General features: G+C 48.0%; 1 protein-coding gene across 3 annotated transcripts in view; it reads right to left on the minus strand.

The window, feature by feature from the left end:
• Positions 1-6,119: 6,119 nt before the first annotated feature.
• Positions 6,120-26,376, minus strand: part of Phactr1 (phosphatase and actin regulator 1) — a 241,247-nt gene continuing 220,990 nt past the window's right edge. For 2 of the 3 annotated variants that reach the window (XM_050142440.1, XM_050142439.1), the window contains 5 exons: positions 23,099-23,154; positions 18,096-18,157; positions 12,060-12,200; positions 11,031-11,107; positions 6,120-9,329 (listed from right to left, as the gene is read on the minus strand). In XM_050142440.1, coding sequence (XP_049998397.1) covers positions 9,314-9,329; positions 11,031-11,107; positions 12,060-12,200; positions 18,096-18,157; positions 23,099-23,154 — 352 coding nt within the window. In that variant the 3' untranslated portion in view covers positions 6,120-9,313. The remainder of the gene's footprint in view (positions 9,330-11,030; positions 11,108-12,059; positions 12,201-18,095; positions 18,158-23,098; positions 23,155-26,376) is intronic. The other variant, XM_050142441.1, reaches the window with a different exon arrangement.

Genomic DNA, 26,376 nt, shown 5'->3' on the forward strand with positions numbered 1-26,376 from the left:
TCCGTGTGTGTGTCCACGTGTGCAGAATGAGTATACTTGGATATGTGTGTAGAGGCCCAAGTCAACCTCTGCTGTTGTTCCTCAGGATGGTCATCCACCTCGGTTTTTCAGGCAGGCTCTCTCACTGAGACTATGACTTGCCTATTGGTAAGCTAGGTTAGATAGATTGTGAGCATTCTTCCATCCCCGCCTCACCAGCTCAGAGATTACAAACCCATGCTACCATGTTCACTTTTTATCTGCATGCTGGGACAGGAGCTTGGGTCCCTCATGCCTGCATAACTATCACCTCAACACTGGTTACTGAGGTAGTCACATATCATTTAAACACGTCTTTTAATAAAATAGACATGGTGAAATCTATCGATGTCACTGAATCCCAGTCCCATAAAATTAAAAAGAACTAGCCACCTCTGAACTGGAGGAAAGTTTGAAAGTATGCTGTCCTGAGTGGGTATGGGGAACCAGCCAGGAGCCCTGTGGCAGGACTAGGTTTGGAGACGACAGCTGCCCTTCCTGCTGTTCCCCTGAGGTCAGAGGGTCTTACACGCAAGGCTCCTGCGGTACTGCTGTGCACTAGACAGCACCTTGCTTGTGTGTCCTGTCAGCCCCAGTCAGGTGAGATGGGGAGGGGAGGTTTTTTAAGCAAGTCAGTGTGGCACCATGTATATTTTTCTTATTAGGAACTAAACAGCCAAGGACTCTTTGAGAGCTGAGAACACACAGGGACCCACTGTTTCGTGGCAGAAGTATCTGGAGAGAGCCCTGTTTAGCTTCTGTCTTCAGTCCTCCACCCCTCATAAAAATGCCCTCATGTTTCCCTTTTCCAGAACACTGTCAAGTTGTGGGGGAACGGCAATTCCATGTTAAAATAGCCCAGCGTGCTAGTCACACCGTGCTGAACTTAGTTCCGGTTCTGTCTCTAGGCATCTTTACACACCAATGGCAGAAGCTCTAAATCCACTAGGCTTGAGACACAAAGGAAAAGGCATGTGTGGGTGTGTATGTTGGGGGAGCTGGTGTATATGTGTGTATGTGTGTGTGGAGTATATATGTAGGGGGGTTGATGTGTATGTGGTATGTATATGTGGGCATATGTGTATATGGAATGTGTACTGTCTGGTATATGTGGAATGGGAGAGTATATATGTGCTGTATGTGTGTGGGTAGGTATATATGTGGAGGGGAGCTGGTGTATATGGGGTATTGTGTGTGGGTCCGTGTATATGTGGAATATGTATTTGTGAATGTATATGTCAACAGGGTCTGGAATATATGAGGTGAGAGTGTGTGAATAGGTAGCTATGTGTAGAGTATGGGGGGATTAAGTATGCGGAGTGGGTATGTGGAATGTATGGTATATATACATTTGTGAGGTCGAAGTGTGTCCCATACATGTGAAATGTATGGTAGATGAACATTTGTGGGGTGTAAGTATGCCTTGTATATGTAGGGGGTCTAAGTATGTGTTGGGATATGTTTGACTTTTGCCTCATGACAGTTTGTACTTTTTAAAAATTTTATCTATTTTTATTTTATGTCCATTGGTGCTTTTGCTGTGGGTGTCGTCAGGTCCTCTGGAACTGGAATTGCAAACAGCTGTGAGCCAGGAATTGAGCCAGGGTCCTCTAGAAGAGCAGTCAGTGCTCCTAACCACAGAGCCATCTTTCCAGCCCCAACAGTTGGTGCTTTTAAAGCAGGAGAGGAGACTTTGGATGATCTGCTTCTAAATGCCAACTCTGCCTTCTTGTGCCCTAGCAGTTTGGTGTCTGGCTCCTTGGTTTCCCTCCATCATGACTTAAATATGAGCACCCTGCCATTTATGAGCCAGTACTGAGTGTTGGAGAGTTGGAGAGGATGCTAGGAGCCCACATCAGCACAAGAGGGCATGTTCCTAGTGGCAGGGAGGACGCCTCAGAAGCTCTGGACTCCAGTCAGCAGCACATGTTGATCAGATTCCTGCCTTGAGGGACTGAGGGGTCAGAACATCTCCCCCCCACCCCCCGCTCTGCTATGTGCTATGTCTGAGTGGCTTGTTCTGCACCATTTACTTGTAGGGGGACAGCCAGCCATCTCATGGGGTAGGAGGTAGTCGGGGGGACATAGGGAGGTATCACACGGGTATCCTTGGCACACCATCTCCATGTCTGGGTGTTCCCTGTGAACATTCATACCAAGCCTAATTCATCCCAGAAGTCTACCAAAAGCTGACTTTGCCTAGGTGAGAGATTGGAGGCCAGTGGCAGGCAGCACTTTTGTTTCTGATTGCAAGGGGAGAGGGGTGGAAATACAGGGTGATAGAGCCCCAGGGTGCCCAATATCTGGGGCTCTAGACCTGAACTGGGGCTGTCAGACCATATGACAGTTGAGTGAGCCGGAGTCAAGGCAATTAGAATTTGCAGCTGCTAAGGTTGATGGATCACAAGATTACGGAGAAGGCTTGCCTAGGCCTGAGAAATGTCAGAACCCAAGGGAGCCTGCTGGTCAGTCAGCTAAGAGATAAGAAAAGGAAGTTCCGGGTGCACCTCGGGTGAGAGAGGTCACCACTGTTAGATGAGTAGTCTAGACCCTGTGTTCCTGCTGCCTGGCTAGAAGGCAGAAGCCACTCACTACCCCTTTCTCTGAGCCCAAAATTTCTTTCTGTGGTTGGGAGATGTTGTTCAGTGGTTATAGTACTGCCTAGGACCCACAAGCCCTGGCTTGGTCCATAGCACCATAAAAAGCATGCAAGGGCAGGGGCAGGGGCCGAAGAGATGCCTCATTCGCTAAAGTGCTTGCTCTAGCATGAAAACCTGAGTTGACTCTGCAGAACTCACATTTCAAAATAGCTGGGCAAGCTCGATGGTGGTCGTGCACACCTTTAAGCCCAGCACTTGGAAGGCAGAGCCAGGCAGATCTCTGTGAGTTTGAGGTCAGCTTGGTCTACAGAGTAAGTTCTAGGACAGCCAGGGCTACACAAGTGAAACCTTGTTTCGAAAAACAGAAACCTAAGCGGAAAAATAGTTGGGCATAGTGGTAGTGTGTGGAGTCAGAGACAGGAGATTCCTGGGCTAACTAGTTAGTTAGTCTAGCCTCCTTGGGGAGATCCAGGGCCATGAAAAAAACCTGTCTCAAAAAAAGTGGACTGTAAATTCACAGAGACTGTGGGAGCATGCACAGGACCTGTCCAGGTCAGGCAGGGTCTCAGCGCTAAGAAAGGGGGATGTTGTTGACACGGGGTCCTGACCCTAACCAAGAAGCTATCTCCGATTGACATCTACTTGCAAAGGAAAACTTAGCTTTCTCCAATGGAGTCTCACTGGGTATGAGAACTACATTTAAAGGTGGGTCCCGTGCCCAGCAGTAGATGACAAACACAAAATGAACTCAGTGGCATTGCTGTAGACTTTTTGTCTTGTGTTGCCTTGGGGGTCACTTTTTGTCTTGTTAGTGTTTCCTTGTATATTATGATTTGTGATTTTGTGGTTTCTTTTTTTGGTGTGTATGTGTGTTTGTGTGTGTGTGTTTCTAAAGAGGAAAAGGAAGGAAGGATGGGAACAATCTGGGAGGAGTCATGCGACACCAGGACCTTGTTCAGCATTGCTTTCTTTCACAGGTCATGAATATTGCCAGATTGTCAAATCCTGTCAGGCATCCCCATAGGCAAGAACCTCATCTCAGTATCAGGCAGGCAGTGCATGGGTGGGCTGTTACCTTTCCTGGTTCCTGGTGTTTAGCTACAGCCGCACAAAGGGACACCTCTGAAGCTAAGGTGAAGACGACTTGGCATCTGGAGGGACCAAGCCAGGAGCCATTACACTTTGGATGAACACTTGGGTTGACGTTATCCCATTGCTGAAGGTGGTGGCATGCTTTAGGCCTTACAAGAGCTCTCAGAGAAGACAGTGTCCTGAGAGGGTAGTCTCCAGGCCCCTCCCATGACAGACAGGGACAGAAGACTCATCAATGCTGTTACTTGCAAGTGACCTGAGGGATGGGCCCCAGAAGGCCTTTTGATAAGCGTCATCGTTTTTCAAGACTCAGTTTAGTTCTTTCCAAACTGTCCCTATTGCTGGACAGGGTGGTGCATGCCTATAATCCCAGCATTCAAGAGGCTGAAGCAGGAGGGTGAGGACACAGCTCAGTGAGGGAAGTGCTTGCTGCGCACATATCACCTGATGGAGCTCTTAAAACCCACCTAAAGCCAGGAGCAATGTGTCAGGAATCCCAGCGCTTCTACAGTGAGATGGGAGGTGGAGACAGGAGGATGCCCATAAGCTCAAGGACTAGCTACCCAGCATGGGCAGCAGCCGACAGCAAAGAGACCCTGTCTCAGAAAAGGTGGAATTTGAGGAAGATGCCCAAGGTTGTCCTGACCTTCACTCATGCCCCTTGTGTGTGCACGCATTCACTCACACTCACATGCACGCGCACACACATACATACGCTAAAAAAGAACATGGAATTCAAAGACTCACTCTGAAAATAAGGAAACAGAAGCATGGGGAAATTAGATGGCATGGCCACCCCAGCGACAGGGACGGAGGCACCAGGCCTTTGTTTGGCGAGAACATGTAACCAGAGCTTTCTTTCCCTTTCCGGCCATTTTTCTTCCCTCCTGCCAGGTACAGCTTCTTTAGACCTCTTTAAAAACCTTTTCTTCCCAGCCCTTTACAACCATAGAGAACGGCTGCCAGGCTCTGCAGGTGAAACTTTTCAAAGCCCAGAAAGCTGTGGGAGAGGAAAGGCAGGATGCAGGATGGGCACACTTAAGAGCAGAAATGGAGACCGTTGTAAACCACTCACCGTGCCGCCCGTAGCCACTCTTGCTGGGGACACATGGAGCCTGGAGCTTTCCTTCTGTCTCTCAGTGGCCTCGCTCCATTCATGTGGTCACTCACGAGTCCCGGACACAGCAAGAGGCCTGCTTTCTGAAGCCAGGACTGCAAGTGTAGTTCCTAGCCCAACCGTAGCACAGGCCCGAGGAGATTACCAAACACGGGACTCCACGCCCAAGACTGCCAGAGTATTTATGCACCAGTAAGACCCCAGGTGATTCCTATCTGAGGCTCCACACAGGCAGCCCCTTGCTCTGCTTCCCTCCCGAGAGCTGGCTCAAGAATCTGAGACCCAGCAACTTCCCCCATGCAAATGGCAGCCCTCTGCTTCCTTAGCCCCTTCAAAAATTCAGCCTAGTGACACCATTAGTTCTCATGAGAGAATGTTTGCTTTCTTGGACAGATACTCAAGTTCTTCAAGAAGCAGGTGCATACACAGTTGTCTGTCCATTTGTGGAATTCCAGGACCATTCCCATCTCAAATCCGGGGATGCTCAAGTCTCTGGTATGAAACCCATGATTTGTAGACATCCCCCCTTATGCTTAAATGACGTTAGTACCCAATGCAGTGGATATGTGGGGTCAGTAGGCAACATAGTGTATTGTTTAGGAAACAATGATAAGACCATATGTGTTCCGATGCAATCCCCCCCCCCATATTTTTGATCCAAAGGTGGTTGAGTCCTCAGATACAGAAGGCCCACTGTTCTCAAAGGGCAAAGCAAAATACAGCTTTTATTCGGTTGCAGAGGCACAGCAAAGGCCCCCAGGCTGTAAAGCTGTCTGGTATCTATACCACCAAGACCACCCAGTGACTGAACTAAAGGCTAATTCATATCCATTCTCCCCAGAACACTCAGGGACAGAGGTTTGGGAGATTTCTGAAAATGTCAAAAAAGGTTGAGAATACAAGTGTTCTTGAAAGTTAATCTAGGGGCCGAAGAGATGGCTAGGGGGTTAAGAGCACCTGCTGCTCTTCCAGAGGTCCTGAGTTCAACTCCCAGCACCCACAAGGTGGCTCACCACCATCTATAATGAGACCATGTGCACTCTTGTATTCTGCATGCAGGCAGAACACAGTCTACAAAACAAATAAATAAATCTTAAAGAGAAAGCTAATCTATGGGCAGCAGTCATCCCTGCCCACCACTCCCCCCACTGCCAATGCTGCCAGAAACACGAGCTTGCTGGTCTTCCAATAACCCGTGACCTCCTCTTTGCCAACCCTTCTCCAGCCCAGGTATCTTTGATGGTTCCTGCTGACAGGTGTTTAAAAGAACACAGTAGTCAGAGATGTTTTTTTTTTAAACATTTTTTTTCTTTTGGTTTGTTTTTAAAGAAACTGCATACATCATCAGAGAGAAACAATAACTTAAATGCCATGCAGTTTCTGTATGTACAAAACCTAGGCCACAGAGATCCAGCTTAGTTTATATTCTATGTACAGCATCTTCCTCATACAGCCGTCATCTGTTAAGTTAGAGCCCTGAAGGGCATGGGGTCGACGGTCACCACACTCACTCCTATACAAAGACGAACTATGTACAGACACCAGGAAGCGACTGGAAGAAAGCAACCTGCTTGGGGAGGAACAGATTCATGGGAGGAAGAAGTCATCGAAGGTGACCCCTGCCCACTGACTGGGATCCCATTCATCGAAGCGACACACCACGATGCTCATTCCGGAAGTACAAACACATGTTCATAAGCGGGAGGAAAAAAAAGAAACTCAGAGCGCCTCCTCGCGCGGATCAGCGCCTTGTTTGGTTTCTCTATCTGGCAGAAAGGCTCATATTCTGAAAACCTGGCAGGGCTCCCAGGGATCTCCTGGGGAAGGAGTGATCAGGATTTTGGAAAAGCCCGTTTGCCAGTGGCAGGCTCTTCTGCCAGGGAAGTGGAGCTGGGACGGACGGGGCTTTCGGCAACGCTTGCTTTTGAGAAGAAAACAAGGTTTTGACATGTTTCACGTTTTCCCTTCCTGCGAACCCGCACCCCACGGTGCTCAGATGCAGATGTACGGGCTCAAGATGCGCTCACTTGAGGACTGCAGCTGTTTCAGAGAGGGATGTTTAAAGTCACCTAGCTCGCCTTTCATCCCCCAATTAATGTCAACTTGTCACCTTTAGAAACAGTTCAAGTCACTTCAGTTGTCCTAACAAAGTGGGGGAAAATGTGGTTCCGGCTCCCTAAAGACTCCAGGATTTCAGAAGGAGAGGGAAAGTGCCTTCCCACAGCTGGGGAGGCTGCAGAGCCTGGGCGGGAACCACTTATCAGGGCCTTGAAATAGCTGATCCCCCCCTGCCCCCAAAGGAGGTGGTGGCCTTTTAGGAGCTTGTGCAGCACACTCCTAACTCTGAGCAAGTGACTTCTGCAAAAGGGTGCCTTACAGGAAGTGATGTCAGCATTGTGTCCAACTTCTTCCATGTAGAAAGAGGAGGCCAACTCCTGGGAACGCTGAAGGGAATTGCCGACAGCAGCCGCTGCTTTGGAGCAGGGAGACAGATGCATCTGGGACTTCAGAAGGGCCCTAGAACCAAGGCCAGAAGGGAAGCCAAGGAGTTCCTTAGGACTCCTCCAGGCTGGGGAAGGCCTGACTGTCAGGCCAGGACACTACAGCAGCCTGAAGTGCAGCTGCTGTTTAGAGGAAGTAAGGCCCTCGGGCCTGGCCAGGCAGGGACCTCCACCCAGAACACGTGCCTACCCTTCACCCTAGGGAAGTTCAAGGAAAGAGTTCTGTACCCTTCCTCCTACCCTGTGCACATTCAAAGGTCAGTCAGTCTTTCGGGAAGACTGTGTTTACAGCCATACTAAAATCCTGCCACCCTTTCCCTACCCCTTTGGACATTCAAATAATAATGACAGAGAAATCCAGTGATGGTGATGTCTTTGGGCTGGACAGAGGTGTACTCGGTCCAGACAGTGCCCAGGAGCTGTACGGTGCTACCTGGGAAGCTGATCTAAGCTTTCCTTTAACTCTGTCTGGTTCCTGGGTTAGCAACTGGCCATGAAGCCACTAATGGGTGCTGTGTCCAAAGAGTAACATGGTCCCAACTGGTTTGACAAGGGGACAACTTTTTGGGGCTGGCCAGAATGGCAAGCTGACTCACTCTTTCTGAATCCTGGGAGTAAGCTACCACTTAGTGAACCCATGGCAACTCTGAAAGCTGAGTGCATCGCAGGGGTGGAGGCGGAGCTTTACACCCAAGGGTCTGTGAGCTCCGTTAGGAAGGAAACAGTGCTGCAGCAAGCCTCCTTAGGGTCTGGGGTGTCCTTCCCTCAGTGCGCACCCAACCCTTGGAGGCCCTGTCAACAGGGCAGCTGGAGGCACATCCTGAGAGAGGGGGGCAGGGAGAGAAGACTGAATCTCTCTGGTAAGAAGAGCAGCAAGGGACGCCATAGACAGTCATGGCTGGCAAAATCTTGCCCAGTGCTAGCCCTGCTGAGATGCTGGATCTGCTAAGATGCAGAAACTCTTCAGTGAACAGGCAGAAGAGTGGGAGACCCTGGAGAGGCCCTGGGACATTGGTCCCCAGCTCTGGCCTCCAGAAGTTAGGAAAATGGCCAAACCACATCTTCCTGTCCCAGGGGTGTCACGAGGCCAATGAAAAATGGGGGCCAAGTGGAGCTCCTGATCCCACCCAGCCTCTGCTCAGCTCATACTCATGAATGCCGCAGGGAATCTCAGCAATGGCATTTCTGTGTGGATTGCCCATGGCCCTGGGCTTTCCAAACACAAGCTGGTCAACAAATGAGAACCGAGCAGGCAGCCACTATTCCTCAGTCTTCTGGAAGGCAGTTCAGATCCGGCTGGGGGGTCAAAACAGATGCTCAGTTTCAGCTTCCTATACCCAGAGCACACATGCTCAGGACCAAAGGGCCAGTACAGGCTTCCCCAGGACAAGGCTGTGTGTGTGTGTGTGTGTGTGTGTGTGTGTGTGTGTGTGTTGGGGGGCGGGGGAGAACTGAGAGGTCTTTCCCCTTTCCAGACCCTCTCAATGCCCCACGTGGAGCCTATGCGACAGACCAAGTTTAGGTCCCACTGAATCATGACTTTGGCCTAGCCACACCCATGCCAAACCCGCTGTTCTGGGCTTCCTTGAACTCAGGCAACAGGCCCTTGCAAGGAAGGGTTCATTGGAGACTGAACCAATGTGGTGCCTGCTGGCCGGCTGGGGGGCGGGTGAGGCAGTCTCTGGACAGCGTTCAGGTAGGGCCCTGCTGGGGGCAGGGACACCTCTCGGGAGCAGAAGTGCCAGCAGCTTTTGACTGAGGAGTGGTCACCATGGCATTTCCTCATACAGAATCCTGATTGTGTTTCCCTTTGTTGTTTCTTCTTCTCCTTTTTTTTCTTTTCTTTTTCTTTTTCATTTTTTTTATATAAAAAAAAAGGCAGTTCAGATTTACATCTTAATGGGGAAGTGGACAAATGCCAGCACTTATGGTTCTTATAAATTTATGTTTTGAAGACAGCAGAGCACTCGAGAGTAATCCCACCGTTAAGGTCGATGAAACCTGGGAAACAAGGAACTTCATCAAGGTCGTGGGAACAGCAGAGGCCCCGATCCCACACGCCCATCTCTCCATCCTCAGAGACCCTGGTGAGACAGTAGCATTGCAGTACGACCTCCCACCCGTGGCACAAACACAAAGGGGGCGCCCTACATGTTTGAGCTCCACAGATTCCACCTCGGGGACCAGAGAAAGTTTACTTTGGAGTCTTTGGAGGCCCAAACGGGTGTCTGCACTAGGGCAGTTGGGACTGTGTGTCTGAGTCAGGCGGCATGTTCGTCGGCAAGTCCTGGGTCTCCACGTGTTCTCCAAAGGAGCGTGATCAGACCAACGAAACCAGTGGCTTAGTTGCTAACTAGCCATGCATACACCCCACAGAGCAAATTCTTTCTGTGTCCCATTTTCCCCCAAGCGACATCAGACAGGACTGCTTGGTAGACAAACACAGGACAACAGGACAGTCTTTAGTGGTCCCGCGTGGTATTTTGGTATTCTGCCCAGGTTTGGCCTCTGCTGACTGTATGTTGACAGCACTCTTATTTCCCCAGCTTTAGTTTTTATAAAAACTCACTTTGAGGTCATCTGACACATGTCAGAGTTTTTTCATTTGAGCAAATTAAAAACAAGCAAACAAAACAAAAAACAGAGGGTGACTTTTTGCCTGGGCCTTAAACATTTGAACATTCTTTGCCTGAGGTCTTGTTTTGTTTTATTAGGATTATGCTGACTGTCCCTGTCACCTGAACCCAGACAGTATCCTTCAGTATCCCTTTAAGAGACAACCTCTGCCCACTCCCAATTTCTCTCTCTCTCTCTCTCTCTCTCTCTCTCTCTCTCTCTCTCTCTCTCTCTCTGGCAAACTCCTCTCATCCCTCGCCGACTTTTTTTTAAAAGAGGCAGCTGTCTGCCCCTTTCTCCCCACTCCTCTCTCCTCTACCCCCTCTTCTCTCCTCTACCCCTCCCCCGTCTTCTCTCTTCTCTTCTCCTCTTCTTTTCTCTCCTCCCCTCCCCTCCTCTTCTCCCCTCCTCTTCCTCCTCTTCTTCTCTCTTCCTCTGCCCCCTCTCCCCACTCCTCTCTCCTCTTCTCCCCCAATCTCTTTCCCTCTCCCAACCCCCCCTTTCCAAAACCTCTAAACCAACTTTCACCCAAGCTCTCTTTGCATCAGGTATTCTGTCTCCCTGCCCGTGTTCCTCGTCTGACATGGGACCCACGCCAAGGTCTCACCTGGGCCGCATTTTTCAGTTTTGTTTTTGTTTTGAGACAGAGTCTCACAATGGAGCCCTGACTGGCCTGCAGCTCCCTATGTAGACCAGGCTGGCCCTGAACATTACAGAGATCCGTCTACCTCTGCCTCCCTAATGCTGGGGGTAAAGGTGTGTGCCACAACACAGCACCTCATTGCCTTCTTTGACCAACTTAAAGGTAGAACTTGATGCTGATCTCTGTCTTACCCCTCTTACCCACAAAACTACTTGGTAATCTAGGGCAAATGGGTATTTATTTGAAAGTAAATATTGACAGAGCTGGGCATAATGGAACACCCGGGAGGTGGCGACAGGAGGATTGCTTTAAGTTCCTGGCCAGTCTGGGCTATGTAGTGAATGCCAGACCAGTCGGGTCTCCAATCAAAATAAAGTGAGAGCACAAAAGGGAAAACACATGTTGCCACCGGGGACATTCAAGTGGCCCCCGTCAATACTGACCTTGTCAAGTGTCTACTTAACTCATGGACTTCCATTTCAGTGCTTTTAAACTCATTGAGCTCCTTCCGAATGGCAGCCTGGAAGAGTGGCATCTGGTCAGCATCTGTTATAACTAGAAACATTTTTGTTCTTCCACACAACTACATAAAAAAGTCACCTGGGGTGTCCTTTAAAACCTTCCAGGACTTACCCTCTTTGGGGACACCACAAGGCTCTACTGGAGCTGACTACATTTTATGAGGTCTCTGCACCCCTTGCTTCCCATGGGGTTACAGATGGCACACACAGTACTTTGGTCTCACCTCCCTTTGGCAGTTCTGCCCGGTGCCCGAGGAGTGTCTTGACACAGAGAGCCAGTGATAAGCCTGGAGGCTCATGTTATTCTGTGTTTCTGGGCACAGTCCCCCGACATGCCAACTGAAGGATCTTGTGTTGGATGGAACTCTGCTTCTCAATGCCACCGTACTACTAGGTGGTGGGGACCTTTCAGAAGCAATCTGGCTGTTAAGAGGGACTGCCGCCTTTATGGGGGATGGGCTCGGTTAAACAGGAGGAGCAGGCTGTAACAAGGTAAGACTCCTATATTTTCTCTCTGGCATGTGTCTACCTGAAGCACCATTAATTTCTGACCTTCAGGTAGACTTTATTTATTATAATACGAATGAAATGCCACTACATCTAGTTCCTGGACTTATGTGCCATTATGGAGGAGTGTGAGGTTCTCACTAAAGGAGGCTGCCTGACCTTGGGCTTTCTGGCTTCCACAAACTTTAGTCCTTAAATAACCTTTCTATATAAAATTATGACGTCTCAAATGTTCTGTTACAGCACCTGCAAATGGACCAAGATTCTGGCCTCCCTTCTCTGGGGAGGCAGACACAATATCTTGTGTGTCTTTTCCATGTGAAGAACCAATGAGTGGCTTCCCATAGGTTACCTGGAGTGCTCCTGTGGGCAGCCCTTTCAGGACAGGGCTCCTGCTCTCCTTACGTGTAAGGCCCCGCCTCCCTTCTCACCACCCCTGCTTACCTTGTCGGCAGCTGTGAGTCGCGTCCATGGCTTATCTGCCCTGCGGTCATAGTCCTGGGCGTCTGCCACCTCCACATAGTCACTGAAGCGGATGAGGATCTTCCTCTCGCGAAGTTCTTCCACCGTGGGCCTTTGACTGAGCTGCAAGGAGGGAGAAGGAGGACTTTAGACCATGGGTTCAGTTGTGAACTTGTACGTGTGGACGGTGAGTCCAGGAAGACAACTGAAACAGCAAGATGGAGCAGGGGGCAGACCCTGGAGTGCTTAACTCCGGGATTCTGAGAGCTTTCTTGTCCCTTTCAACCTCTCCATCTTATATAGATGACAACCGCCTGTCCTTTGTCAGACTGCTTGTTTGGCCTGATAGGAAGCCTGGCTGTCTGTTAGCTGAGAGAGTATGCTATGGATTTTCCCTGTCTGTCCTTCACCCAGTGAGAGGCAAGCACCTTAAGCAATGATTCTGTCTAACCTTGGATTGGTGAGTCTACATCTCTGTCTTAAATTTAGTGCTTCCTGCAAAATGGGTTTGTAACACAATGTGTGTGTGTGTGTGTGTGTGTGTGTGTGCAAATACATATCTGTGCCTGTGTGCTTTAAGCATACAGAAGAGCATTCGCAAATGGTATGTACGCAGCCTCTGGAGCGTGAGGGGGTGGGATATGTTGATTTAGGAGTTTTTAGGGTTTCTTTCAGAAGGTCAGTTATAAGGTTAGTAAGCTAACACAGAGCTGAGCAAAGCTACATATATGCCATGGAGAAAAACCTTTGTGAGGAAGGAAGAATAAAATCGTGTTTTTTTAGCCATCCCCTGGTATTCGCTCTGTCACCCTTCCTCTGCCCCTTAACTACATAAAGCTGACATTTCTATTATCTTCCCCTGCCACAAGCCTGTTTCTTCTGGAGCAATACAACCACTCCCTTTACGATGCTGTCAACTCATGTTCAACCAATGTTACTTAAAAACAATTTCTCCTCCGAGCCCTAGACTGTTGACGGCTATTAATAGAAGAGACATTCGGATAAAGTCCTACAGCTCTGGTCTATAAAACAAACAGCAAATCCAAATTACTCTGTCTGTTTTGACTGCCACGCAGCTATCTGCCTGATGCCCTTGGCTGGAGCTGGAATGTTCCAGCGTGCCGCTGCCATGGCACAATGAGACACAATGAGGCAGCCTGCTGCCGTGAAACAGAGAGGTTTCTGGTGGTGAGCACAGGGGAGGACCAACTAGGCCTGTGGCTCCTTCTTGGCTAAAGGAGGAAGCTCCAAGGATCAGAAAGAAGTCTAATGATTATGGAACTGGCCCATGCCTAGAGCAGTGTGTTTTTAGTCTGTCCCGAGGCACCAGATATTTTCTGAGGGCTAGACGCTTTGGCATCCATGTTGTTTGTCATGAGCAAGTTTCCCAAGCTATGTGGCCAAGGTTGCTGTAAATGAAAAAGGTGGCCATCTTGGCATCCAAATGTTCTTTCTGAAATATGAGAGTTGATAGAATTTGTACTGAAGTTAAAAATAAAAAAAGAACATTTAATTTTTTGCCACAGTCACACCAGATAAACAGATAGTTAATCACATTCTCCATTTTGTGTTCTTTGATCCAGTTACCTCAGGATGTTAGACAAGTAGTGTTAATTTTTGATGTTTGCTACATCCTGAGCAAGGTTCTTAAGCCATGACGTCTGAATTTACCTTCCTGGAAACCATACTGGGGTAGTCGGTTTTAGTGTCTGACATCTTCTATCTCGGTACTCAGGAGGCTAAGGCAAGAGGTTCTAGAGTTCAAGGCTAGCCTGGGCTACCTGGTGAATTCGGGGCTAGTTTGGGTTACTCTAGCAATAGTCTGTCTGCACCCTCCCTGCCTTCAAAGAAGTAAATGAATAAATAAATCATTATCTAGTGTTTACCAATTGCCTGTCTAACAGCAGAATCTGGAGAGGAGAGAAGACCTGATGATGGATGGGCTCAAGGATAGGGTGAAGGATGGATGGGCTCAAGGATAGGGTGAAGGATGGATGGGCTCAAGGATAGGGTGATGGATGGGCTCAAGGACAGGGTGAAGGATGGGCTCAAGGACAGGGAATGGATGGGCTCAAGGACAGGGGTGAAGAAAGGGCTCAAGGACAGGGATGAAGGATGGATGGGCTCAAGGACAGGGTGAAGGATGGGCTCAAGGACAGGGTGAAGGATGGGCTCAAGGACAGGGTGAGGGAAGTGATCAAGGACAGGGATGAAGGATGGATGGGCTCAAGGACAGGGATGAAGGATGGATGGGCTCAAGGATGGGGTGAAGAAAGGGCTCAAGGACAGGGATGAAGGATGGATTCAAGGACAGGGATGAAGGATGGATGGGCTCAAGGATGGGGCGAAGAAAGGGCTCAAGGATAGCGATGAAGGATGGATTCAAGGACAGGGATGAAGGCTAGATGGGCTTAAGGACAGGAATGAAGGATGGGCTCGAGGACAGGAGCTGCTTTTCACGCCCCAAATCCTGTGTTGCTTTTGCTCTAAGTCAAATCAGCATGATATCATGCTTACGTTCTGGGAGGGGACAAGTAAGGACAGTGCAGATTGCTATCTTGGGGGTCTTGGGTGGAATGTGGACGCAGGTACTAGTCAGAATCTTCCAGAACACTCTTCTCTGTGTGCAAGCTCAGAAGATGTTGAATACCCAAACCATGAGTTCCTTTTGAGATGTTGAGGATACAATCTTCGTGGAGAAAGTCCAGTTTTCTGAGGACGATGGATTGGGAGAATGGAAAAGGGGCAGTATTTCTATCAGTCTGTGCCAGCAGTGTCATAACATGAGCAAACTGAGATCCAAATTCACTGAAATACAACCCAAACCCTAAGTTTAGCCTTTTCCTTCCTCTCATCATATATCCATGTGTGCTTTCAGTTAGGAAGCTGCCCTTTCCTGGGGTCTGTGGGGTTTGGATGGATTGTAGGGCCTTGCACACGGGGAAGAGAACACTCACTGTGCTGTCTCTCCGACTCTACTCTTAATTCCTTTTTGTTTTTGGAGAGGGGAGACAGGCATTTATTTCTAGCATATAGTTTTTATGTTTTCAATTTAGTTTAAAAAATGACTTGACCTATTAGTATCAACACCAGCCACTGGGGTTTTATTTTTTATTTTTCACTAGTCTATTAAAATTCAATAGAATTTTATTAAGGAAATCAGGGCCAAGGCATCTGGTTTTGAGCTGATAGAAGCTCCAGGGAAACGAATTTGTCCAGAGCCAGGGCAGGCTGTGTGTTCCCACCTACAGGTGGGCACCAGTGCTCTGCAGACCCAGGGAAATAGTAAATTTCCGGTTTCCACATTTCCCTCAGTCTCCTCCTGAAACACTCATTCCTGTTCTCAAGGTCACCATTTTTAACTCTCCTTGGCGGTCTCAGGAAACTGGAAAGGCTGAAATCACAGGGCCATTACCCTGGCGGGGGTGGGTGGGTGGGGGAGTGAGAGGGTGGTCAGTAGGGGTGGAGAGAGAACAGGGGTGAGGGAGGGGGACAATGATGTCAACTGTAGAATCTAGGGGCTGTTTGTGGGTGTAAGGCTGTGAGCATCATCATCCTGAGGGTCAGAGTGTGGGAAGCAAAACTCTTGCCCACTCTACTAATGCATTACATGCAGTTACAGTCAAAGTTCTGTTTGTAAGAACATACAATCTCTGGCTAAGAAGAAAGAATTGACAGATATCTAAATAATCCTTTTCTCTTTCTCTCTCTCAGCAGGGTCTCACTATCTAGCTCAGGTTGGTCTGGAACTTGTTATTATACCCCAGGATGGCTTCAAACTCAAAGCTATGCCCTTGTCTCAGACTCCCAGAGGGTTGGGATAATAAGAGGCATGCCATATATAAGGGCCAAAGTCAGCCTATAAACCCCTTTCCTTGCCCAAGGACAAATTAACTGCCTGGAATGCTGGGAAATAGCAAGCTGCGTTTTTTTCCTTCCCCTAAACAAGTTTGTTTGACCCATCCGCAATGGATGTGATCAAGCTTGATCAAACATGGGCAGGAGGTAAGTAGGCAGGAAATATGTCAGGATGTAAGCTTGCCCATGATTGGACCTAATGGGAATTGTGGGCTTTGCCTTTTTAAACCCCTGCAAAACATGAATCAGGACCACTACCTGGGATCCCGGAGTGGACCTGATCAGAGTCCATCCTGGTCAGTATTTAATTAAAGGTTGCTTCAGATTTGGTTCAGAACTGTAGAACTGGTTTTTCCTCTCCTGACTCTCAGGAATAACACTTTCTACCAAAGACTGGAGTTAGAGCAACTGACCAAAGAGAGGTCATTCAGCTCCTATTCTCGTCCCTCTCTGTGTGATGCCAGCCAGACACCCCATCATCCAGGCCCTTGTTTATCTTCCTTCCTTTAATTAGTTTGGCATTTGGCTTGCCACCAGTGTTTGGGATGGTTTGGGGAAGATAGAGTGTCGAGAAGTACAAATCACTTCCTGAATAAGTGGCCTGGCCTCTCAGGACCCCCGAATCTTGTCCTTTATATAATGTTTCCAGGGAGAAAAAGTCACTAACGAACATCTTTAGAATTATTTTTAATGGGTCTCTTCACCATCGTTAAGACTAAGTAGCCTTTTCTCAAGAGGGCACTGCAGGGGGCTGATTGAAAACATTCGAGGCAGATGGAGGGAGTGTTATATCCTGTGTATCATCAATTCATTAAACTTTCAACAGGACCCAAGAATAGTTCCAAGCTTATTATTCATGTATCTTTTTTTTTTTCAAGAGGCCACTCATGTTTCGGAAGACCTGTGGGTCTTTACAGCATGGCAATATCTTCTATTTAAAACGTAGCCCAAACCCAGCTGTATGAGTTTTAAATGCTTTTCAAACATCTTCACTGAATGGATCAGTACTTCCTTGGTATTTTCCTGGCATTTTGGTAGTTTCCTGATCCAATAATTCCAACTGGACTTAGCAGAAGACAGGTAGTAACAGAGGAACCAAGAAAGCTCATGGTGTCCTTTGGTCATAGCAAAGACAATGCTATTTTTAAGCTACCATTTTAAACTTTTTTTTTTTTTAAACAAAATGGCCAGTAACTCATAATGTGTAGCTCAGGCTGGCCTTGAACTTGATGCAATCTCAGCCTTCTGAATGCTCAGATTACAGGCATGAGTCATCATGCCCACACTAAACTACTAAATTCCTTCCTTCCCTTCCTTCCTTCCTTCCTTCCTTCCTTCCTTCCTTCCTTCATTCATTCCTTTCTTTTCTTTCGATTTGAGACAGGGTCTCACTGTGTAGCTTTGGCTGACCTAGAACTTACTATGTAGACCGGGCTTTGAACTCACAGAGACCTTCCTGCCTCTGCCTCCTTAATGCTGGGACTAAAATACCACTAAGTCTGACTTTTTCTTTCTATCTCTTTTTCTCCTTCCCTCCTTCTTTCCTTCCTTCCTTCCTTCCTTCCTTCCTTCCTTCCTTCCTTCCTTCCTTCCTTCCTTCCTTCCTTCCTTTTTTTTGGTTTTTCGAGACAGGGTTTCTCTCTGTATCTCTGACTGTCCTAGAACTACTCTGTAGACCAGGCTGGCCTTGAACTTAACAGAGCTCCACCTGCCTCTGTCTCCCTAGTGTTGGGATAAAAAGCGTGCACTACCACTACCCAGCCTCCTGGCAATTTTTTTTTATTTGATTGAACTCCTGATTTGCATAATGAGTTTCCAATGGTGTGGTAGGGTTAAAATACACACAATCTATTTCTTTTTAAACTTTTATTTATTTATTTATTTATTTATTTATTTATTTATTTATTTATTTATTTTTTACTCATTCACTGTTATGTGCATGGGTGTTTTGTCTGTAGCTATATCATGTGTGTTCCTGGTGCTCACAGATACCTGAAGAAGATGCTGGGCTCCCTTGAAACTGGAGTTACAGCTCAGCTGACCATTATCCACAAGAAAGATGTTAGGGAGTCTCAGCAGTCTGGATCAAGAGGCTTCAAAGCCCTCCTGGCTATAGAAGCCAAGGGGTGAGAGTGGCGCCCACGTGGGGAGCTGTTTTACCTTGCGAGTCAGCCTCCTCTTGATTTCGCGCTTCTCCTCCTGCTCTTCTTGTTCATTCCGAGCTGAAAACACACGGCAGATGCTACTGATTACAGAGCATGGTGTCACCCACACCCAGGTGTAACCTCTGAGTTTTTTCAGGCTCTAGACGAAGCACTTAGGTCCCATTCCCTGCTATCCTTACGCCTGAAGGGAAGCACCCATGGGTGGTTCAGTAGTTTGCTGTTCAATTGCCACGAATTTGTAGGATTTCTGAGAGTAGTGTTGTTTTAAGTTCTAACTTTAAACCGTGGTCTGGGTTTGGGGCCCAGGCAGGGATGCTGGGATAAGCCAAGTGGTTAAGCCAAGGAGGTGTGTGGGAGAAGTGTGGGAGCACTCCAGGCAGTGACAGACGTTTTGGGGAGACTCAGGATGCCTTCCTAGAGAAAAGTATAAACCTCATGCCTCTTGGGGCCTCTAAGAGGCTGAAAGGGCTCATTGTGTGTGGCCCCAGTGACCAGAGCCCTGTAGGGTAGGAGAGGCGACATGCCTCCACCTGCTGCAGGAATGACAAGGGCAGCCTCAAAGACGGCTGGCCCTGACTTCAGAGTTCTCACCTTGCACACGTCCTGAGTTCATTCATTCTTTAAATCTCCCAAGAAGTCCAAAGAACCCATGTGAAGAGGCCAGAGTGTGGAATATACGCGCTTGCATTTGGATTTGGAAGCAGTGTCTTAGGAATACACTCCAGAGACTAAACGTTCCCAGATTGATATATGAACAATGGACTCGTCAGACTTTTAAAAAGTAAGGGTCTGGGGAAGGGATTAGGAAGAAGGGCAGAGGACTCGGGCGTTTTCTCTGTCTGAACTAACAGAATGACCGTACACAGAGCGTCATTTACCTTCTGGGCCTTGGAAGGGCTCCTTGTTCTCTGTGGAAGCACATTCATCAACATGGTACCATCTGATTTGAAAAATACCATGAACGCCAACTAGTATCACAGAAGGCGCAAGGTCCTCAGTCATGGGGTGAGGAGAGCATCAGCAAAAGTAAACTATGGGTTGATGTGGGCACCGTGTCCCTTAAGTTTGCACGGGATACCTGGGTTCTCATCTTGTAATCGTGGTTGGCAAGTGATGTTTCTGCAACTTTATGATTCTGCTATCATGCTCCATAGTTATTATTCAGTTCTGGCTTCTAAAGGTCTCCGTACAGGGTAAGTCTTTCAGAGAAAGAAATCCCAGTGCATAGAAGTTGAGGTGGGGAGGATGTAATTAGTAGTCCTGCTTTTCCCTCTCGCTACCCTAGAAATCAGCAGCAGTTACAGCCAACTGTGACCAAAGCTGGAGACAACATTTTCTGGCAACAGATGGCATCCATTCAGAGCAGGACTAAGGGCCCTGAGTGGCACTCCCAGGGTATAATTTTGTGTCCTTGTCTGCCTGTGGGTATCAGGACCTTGTATGCACAGCACAGGAAATATCCTTTCCTTCTGTGGAATGGGCCACAGTGCTAGGACCCAACCACGAAGCCTCTTCTTTTGAATTTAATAACCCTACTTCCTTCCCAGAGTTTCCTTAAAACACACACACACATATCGCTCTTAGCTAAACATCTCTAATAGCCATTGCTATCTTAGGATGAATTAACCTATCACAGATAAACTGGGAAGCAGATAGCATGACCTAGAAGAAGGGATACCCAAAGACTGATATTTCTTTTAAAAAATGTAAATGATTTGTGATAAAATCTGGGAAACTAGCCAGCCGTTATCATCTTAGTATAAATCAGTCTATCCAGACTCAATTTGGAGGTAGCTGTGACCCCAGGCAGCTAGCTATACTTGCAGGAGGAGGAAGGATAGAAGGAAGGCAGTCTTGCTGTCTGTCCTAGATTTAGCTCAAGGGCGCCATGCTGAAACTTAGGGACCCTGTGGGCTACCATTCTGGGTTTCCAAAAAGAACTCACGAAAGCCCCGGGCAAAGAAGCCACCAGCCACACCTGACACAGCTCACCATTCAAACAGTGCAGACCTCTGCTTTTTCCTGCTGCCACAATTTGCTTGAGGCTGGTCCTCCTTCCCATTCCTGGGTCTGACCTCACTCCTGACCTACAGGCCCCTTTTGAGCCATGAGGGTGGGTGTTCTGTACCAGAGATGTCACAGCACAGGGGCCTTATCTCTGAAGTAGGTTCTCAGGCCCTCAGAGGTACGGGTCATAAACTGCCACCTACGGTGTCCATACCATTAGCTCAAAGCCATTTACCAACCCAGTGTCATGAATTCTCAGGCAGAGGATGTCAAGGCAATCCCACTAGGCAACTGAGAAAAGGGGCCACAAAAGTCTGGTGACGTCATCGTCATGGTGCCCACTCCCCAGGGTTCATTGTGTGCTCAGATGCACATGGTGCCTCACTAGCTACTGAACAAAGGAAGGGCTTGCTTTACAAGGCTGGGCAGGGTGGAACTGCAGACCGAGCCCAGCTTCTACCGCCATCATCTTCCAGCTTCTCTCCCAGTTTAAAGTCCAGAAGATAAGTTTGAGAACTGATTATTTGGGAATGTTTTCAAAGACTGCTTGACATTTCTTATAGAATAGTTAAGTAGGTCAGAGGTGTGGTGACACAGGCAATCCCAGCGCTTGGAAGGTGGAGGAGGGGGATTAACGGGTTCAAAATCAGCCTTGGGTATATACCAAGTTTAAAGCTATCCTGGGCTACAGGAGACAAACAAAAAAACTAGGAGAGAAAACCACCTCTCTCCCCGATGAAAACAAGACCAACCAAAAATTAGATTAAATAATAAACACAGAAAATAAATTTAGAAAGACAAAGGACCAACACACAGGGAAAGCAGGTCCATCTCTGAAAGGTTTGGCAATCAAGAGATGATCAATCCGCTTGAACTTGGTTAGGCAGAGGCTGAATTTGTAGCTATTTTACCAGGAAAAGGTAGAAGGCATTTGATAAAACACAGGCACAATCACGTATTTCCTGTTAGTCTCCCTGGACTGGTTAGACTCTAGGAAGCAACAGTAACACGGAAATCTATCAAACAAACCAAACACAAAACCAGGGCCAGGCGCCTGGCTATACTGTTCTGGGCTCTGGGTCAAGCAGAGGTGGAAGCCAGATGTGAGCTGGGGGAATCCTCTCTCCCTGATCCTCGCTACTGCTGTTGCTGCCGCTTCCCCTGCTGCTGCGGGAAACAGTATTTACAGAAACCTGGTGTGCAGCGGGGCGGTGCTTGGCTTGCAGAGCTCAGGACAACTGCAGCAGAGGAGTGGAGGAAGCTTTTTATCTGATTTCTAATTTGTGGAATCGAGAGCTCCCTACTCTCCTTTCCAGTTCTCATCAACAATGGAAACTTTATAATAGACCAGATGCCTGCACGGGGCAAAAAGGAAACATCCTAAGGGCCAAGGCTTGCCCAACAGTAGAGACTGCTAACAGTTCTATGCCATCTATCGTACAGAAGAATACTGTTAGAAACAGGGCCTTGCTATGTAGCCTAGGCCGACAAGAATTTACAGTCTGCCGGTTTAACACACGGTCTGCGAGTGCTGGGGCTACAGGTATGTGGCACCATATTCTGGCAAACTTAGAAACTTTGGAGGGCGCTCACTGGTTTAAAAATAAGTTAGGGCTGGTGAGATGGTTCAGTGCACACAGGCGCTTGTCACTGAGCCTGGCAGTCTGAGTTTGGTCCCCTGGACTCACTTGGTGGAGCGAGAGAATGGCTCCGGAAAGTTGTCCTCTGACCTCCACATGAAAGCCATGGCATAGGCCCTCCCCACCAATCAGCTAAATGGATGCAAGAGAAAAAAATTCTATACACCAATCCTTAGGCTCACTCTAGACCCAGGAAAACGGCCCGAGATCAGCCTGCTCTGAGCTTGGGAAGGTAACGGTTGTCTTTGAGAAAGGATGCTGGACTCTGAGACAGACAAGCTGCTCGGCACCTACAGGGGCTGCAGAGCCTGTCACAGCTTCCCAGGCAAAATGCAACACCGTCCTGAAGCAAATCACTGAATGGTGGCCAGGTCACAAGACCATCGAGAGGAGGGGTAGAAAAACGCAACCAGAAATGAAATGACTTTAAGTGGAAATATCCAGCCGCCTAGAGCAAAGTCTCATGTGATGTGTGTGCGCACGTGTCTATAAGATACTTCCTAATATGTAATTCTTTTTTCTTTTTGGAGAGAAATTAGAAGGGCTTTGGGGGGCCAGGGAAAAGGAATCACATATTAAAGTAAATATATTATTTACTGGTTGAGGAAACTGTAGGTAAGGACAGCAGCCAGGGTCTGGTGGGTGTGGTTTGATTTACAGAAATTATCGAATATCTTCTGTTGAATGGAGGTATATTGGGTTGGTGGAACGCTACTTCTTTTCATCATTTCGCATTCTTTAATTGCTTTAGTACCAAGTGGACTCTGCACAAATTTAAATGCACTCTATGTCCCGAGCTGAACAAGGGCCCATTTTCCCCCCTGTTCACAGCCAGTTTTCGGTGGATGGGAGCGTCATGCGAGCATGCCTCTGGCTAGGCCAGACTCAGGACAGGCTGAGTGTTCACTCGGCAGGGCTTTCTCCCACTGCAAAGCTGGTTCTCAGGGGGCTGAGTTCCGTCAGCGGCAGCCAACTGATTTCCACGCCTCACACTCAGATTTCCCTGACACACGCCAGCCATCAAAGCCCCAGTCACTGGTTTAAAGTCAATAAGTGTGACACTGGCCCTCTTTAAAGTCGCCTTTTTCTGGTGAGTGCCTCAGTTCCATTTTCAGCTTAGCTCAGGGTGGGCTCTGGTTTCAGCCTGGGAGTTCCTAACCCATAACCCAGAGGTCGGAGGCATAGCTCGCCCCCAACTTTTCAGAAGAAACATCCTTGGTTTCCCTGAGGCCTCCAGCAGGAGAGGTTTTCAGCACCTCCATGGGCCCCAGGGAGAGACCCGGTAAGCCATGACACAGCCAGCAGGAAGGCTGCCCTGAGTGTTTGGTCACCCTGGGCTCAGTCAACTTACGTTTCAGAATGTTCCTCTGTTCCAGTTCCTCTGCGGTGGGTCTCTGGCTCAGCCGCCTACGAAAAAAATCCAGGAAAATTTTTTGGACCATGTCATATCCTTCTGGGGTCGGTGATCTCCACGGCCCCAGCAGAGACATCAGGCAGCGTCAGCAGCTGGAGTCCTCTGTCCATCCTGTGCTCTGAGACACTGACTGGCTGCCAGAACCTCCTTGGTTCCTCAATTTCAAGCCCAGGAAGGGCACCCTGTGTCAGGTCACGCAAAGCTGCCCTCCCTCCCGCTGCAGGCCCCTCCCCAGCCCTGCTCCTCCAGTGCCCCCAGGCCAGGAGACCGAAACTTAGCAGGGCCTTTCCTCTTCACAGAAGTCCCTTTCTTTCCTTGTAGCCTCTTGACTTGCACGGTTGTGTGGCCTCTTGCTTTTCTCTCTCTGCCTCCAGGCTAGCGCATGCTTCTTGCTACCTTTGTGCACACCGAGAGCACAGAGGCTTGTGGCCTGGAGGACATGCAAGAGAGGGTGTCTGTGTGCGGAGAACAATGGCTACTCTTCTTCCTGCCTCCACCCATCTCCACCAGAGCCTTATTAGACATAGAATGCCAGATGAACAGGCACAGAAATGACTCTTATTACCGGGTGCATAATTAAGTCATGGAGAGTGCAGCATCATAGCAGGGGCAGAAACTTCTAGTGGTGCCTTGTGGAGAAGGAGGGACCAATGGGAAGAGGTAGTGACAGAAGTTACTTGAGAATGGGAATGATGGCTCACAAGGGGAGAACCACATACTTGGACACCTCCACAAAGTTCCGGGGGGAGGGGCAGACATCACACTGAGCGGACCTGACTGGGAACAGGGACACTTTGGTTTTCCAAGCTTTTGGCAGGTATTGGACGACCCTGCAGTTATTCAGCGCATCTACGGCACCCACGAGGTATTGATAAGGTGTGTGTGAGAGGAGGGTTGTGGAAGGAACTCCAGGCTCCTCAGAGTCTTCTACTGGGGCACGGTGGGCAGAAAGGCACGCATTTCTAATTGTCCTCCCCAAATTTCTGAAATGGAGGTCTGTAGTTGGAGAGACGGTTACAGCGTGGAGTCTTACGAGAGACCCAGGATGTAAGAAACTTGTCAGGATCAAGATGGAGTTGCTTTGGATCTTGCCCTAGCAACAAGTGAACTAATTAAATAAATCGAGCCAGCTGCTATGGAGACTGCAAAAATTGCAACCTCGGTACCACAGATATCTATAAGGACGTCTGCCTAACTGCGCATTCAATGTCAGGCCGGTCAACCTTGCTGTTTATTCTTGCATTAGCCAAAGCTGCTTATTTTAAAGTATACTGGGCAGCCCTCACTTTTTCCTTTAAAATCTTTCCCCTCCCTCAATCTCCTCGCATGCCCATAGCTTACCATGGCACCTAGGTCTTTACTGCAATGCTCTGCTGTTCCCAAATAAATAACATCATTGTCTGGGGGCTCTGATTGTTATTCAGGCTGACAAACAAAATACAAAGTCCGCAGAAACTCCACACATAACGATTTCAAATTCAAGTCTTGTTCTCTGTGAACCCGACAGCCCCTTGAAGCAGCTGAAAACGGTATTCCAAAGTGCTTTCAAGTTTGTAGGGACAATTTCACATCTCTTACTCCCTTTGCTCTGGAAAGTATCTCTGTAACATGCTATGAAAGAGATACGGTCTCTGATCCTATTCCCTATCAAGGAGTACCCGAACCCCCGGGACTTCCTACTAAGGAAGACCTGAGTCCTCTGGATCTTTGATATTCCCAATGAATCCCTTCAGATCAGGCCTGACTTGATGCTAATGACACAAGCCAGTGTGGGACGCCTAGGTAGCCTCTGGAGGGGACTGGCTGAAGTCCACAGCTAGAGATGCTTATGAGTTACCTGAAAGGGGGCTGCTCCATGACCACCCCACATCTTAATGTTCCCTCTTTTCTAGTTTTTTTTTTCTGTAGGATGAACAGATGTGCTCTTCTTTAGAAATGAAACAGAACAAAACAACCACTACAGAAGCTGTCTTAAGCCCTCTTCTGCCCCCCTCCACCTGATTGCTCTTGGCTGCCAGAAGCCTCCTGAAAAGGTGGTCCTGACTTGATGCCGCCACAACCTATGCATGGCTCAGCTTCAGTCCACAGCCCTCTACCACACTGGTTCTCAACTGGGGTGGTTCTACCTCTCAGCACACATTTTTGAAGTTATTTCTGGTTGCCACGATTGGCAGCTGCTCTTGGTATCTGTTAGAAGAAGGCCATACTGACGCTAAATATCCCACAATGCATAGGTAAGTCCACCCACAAAGTTATCCATTCCAAAGCATGGCAGGACCCATGCCGAGAAATCTGTTCCGTTACTGCAGATCTTCTTAACTGAATGCAGGGGTCTTGAAAACATGGCAACAGTAAAGGTTTCTGAACCACCGCATCAATCATGCAATGTTCAGAAATCGATTGAAAATCAAATATGTAGTTGGGCATGTGACACATGCCTTTAATCCCAGTGCTCAGGAGGCAGAGAGAGAGGAATCTCTGAGTCTGAGGTCAGCTTGGTTCAGGATGGGCAGGGCTACACAGAGAAAGTCTGTCTTGAAAGACTCCCCCCAACCATGCAAAAAAATCAAAACAAAACAAACAAACAAAAAAAACAAATAAAACCAAAACAAATGCATAATGAACACAAGGTGTGTCTGTCAGTATTCACACCTGTTGATCCTATATTACCACCACAGCCTTGCCTTCGCATACATAATAAACACGTGTCACAGTGTGCATCGTGCTACACCCCTCAATGTCAACAAACACTGCCCGAAACGCTTTAGCTTAGGATCGGCACTAGAGCATGCTGTGAGCTGCAGTGTCTTTTTGCAATACGCACCAAGTTCTCTGCTCTCATAGAAATATAGTGTTTCCTGGCAGACAATAAAACTTCCAATATTTTCCATCATCATTCTTTAGCATGTAAATACCAAGTCATTATACCTCTGGATTCTATTATATCAGAGAGACAAGCACACCCATCTCATTAGCATGCAAATTTGCTTCTTTTTAAATAAGTGGTAACTTATATGCCCATGGAAGGATTGTTTTGAAATATATTTCCTTATGATTACCAACAAATGACTTGTATACTAATCTCATATGCCAATATACCTGGGATTGCATGCAAATTTCTTGAGTAGAAAGCAATCGGGATGGAAAACCATTGAGCGATCCTATTCTATTGAATCAGCTCTTAGTAAGGTCACTGATGACTTCATAGCTTCATC

This window comes from Alexandromys fortis, unplaced genomic scaffold (assembly GCF_014885135.2).
Source record: "Alexandromys fortis isolate MF-2015 unplaced genomic scaffold, M_Fortis_MF-2015_v1.1 scaffold_5, whole genome shotgun sequence".
In the NCBI taxonomy this organism is placed as follows: domain Eukaryota; kingdom Metazoa; phylum Chordata; class Mammalia; order Rodentia; family Cricetidae; genus Alexandromys; species Alexandromys fortis.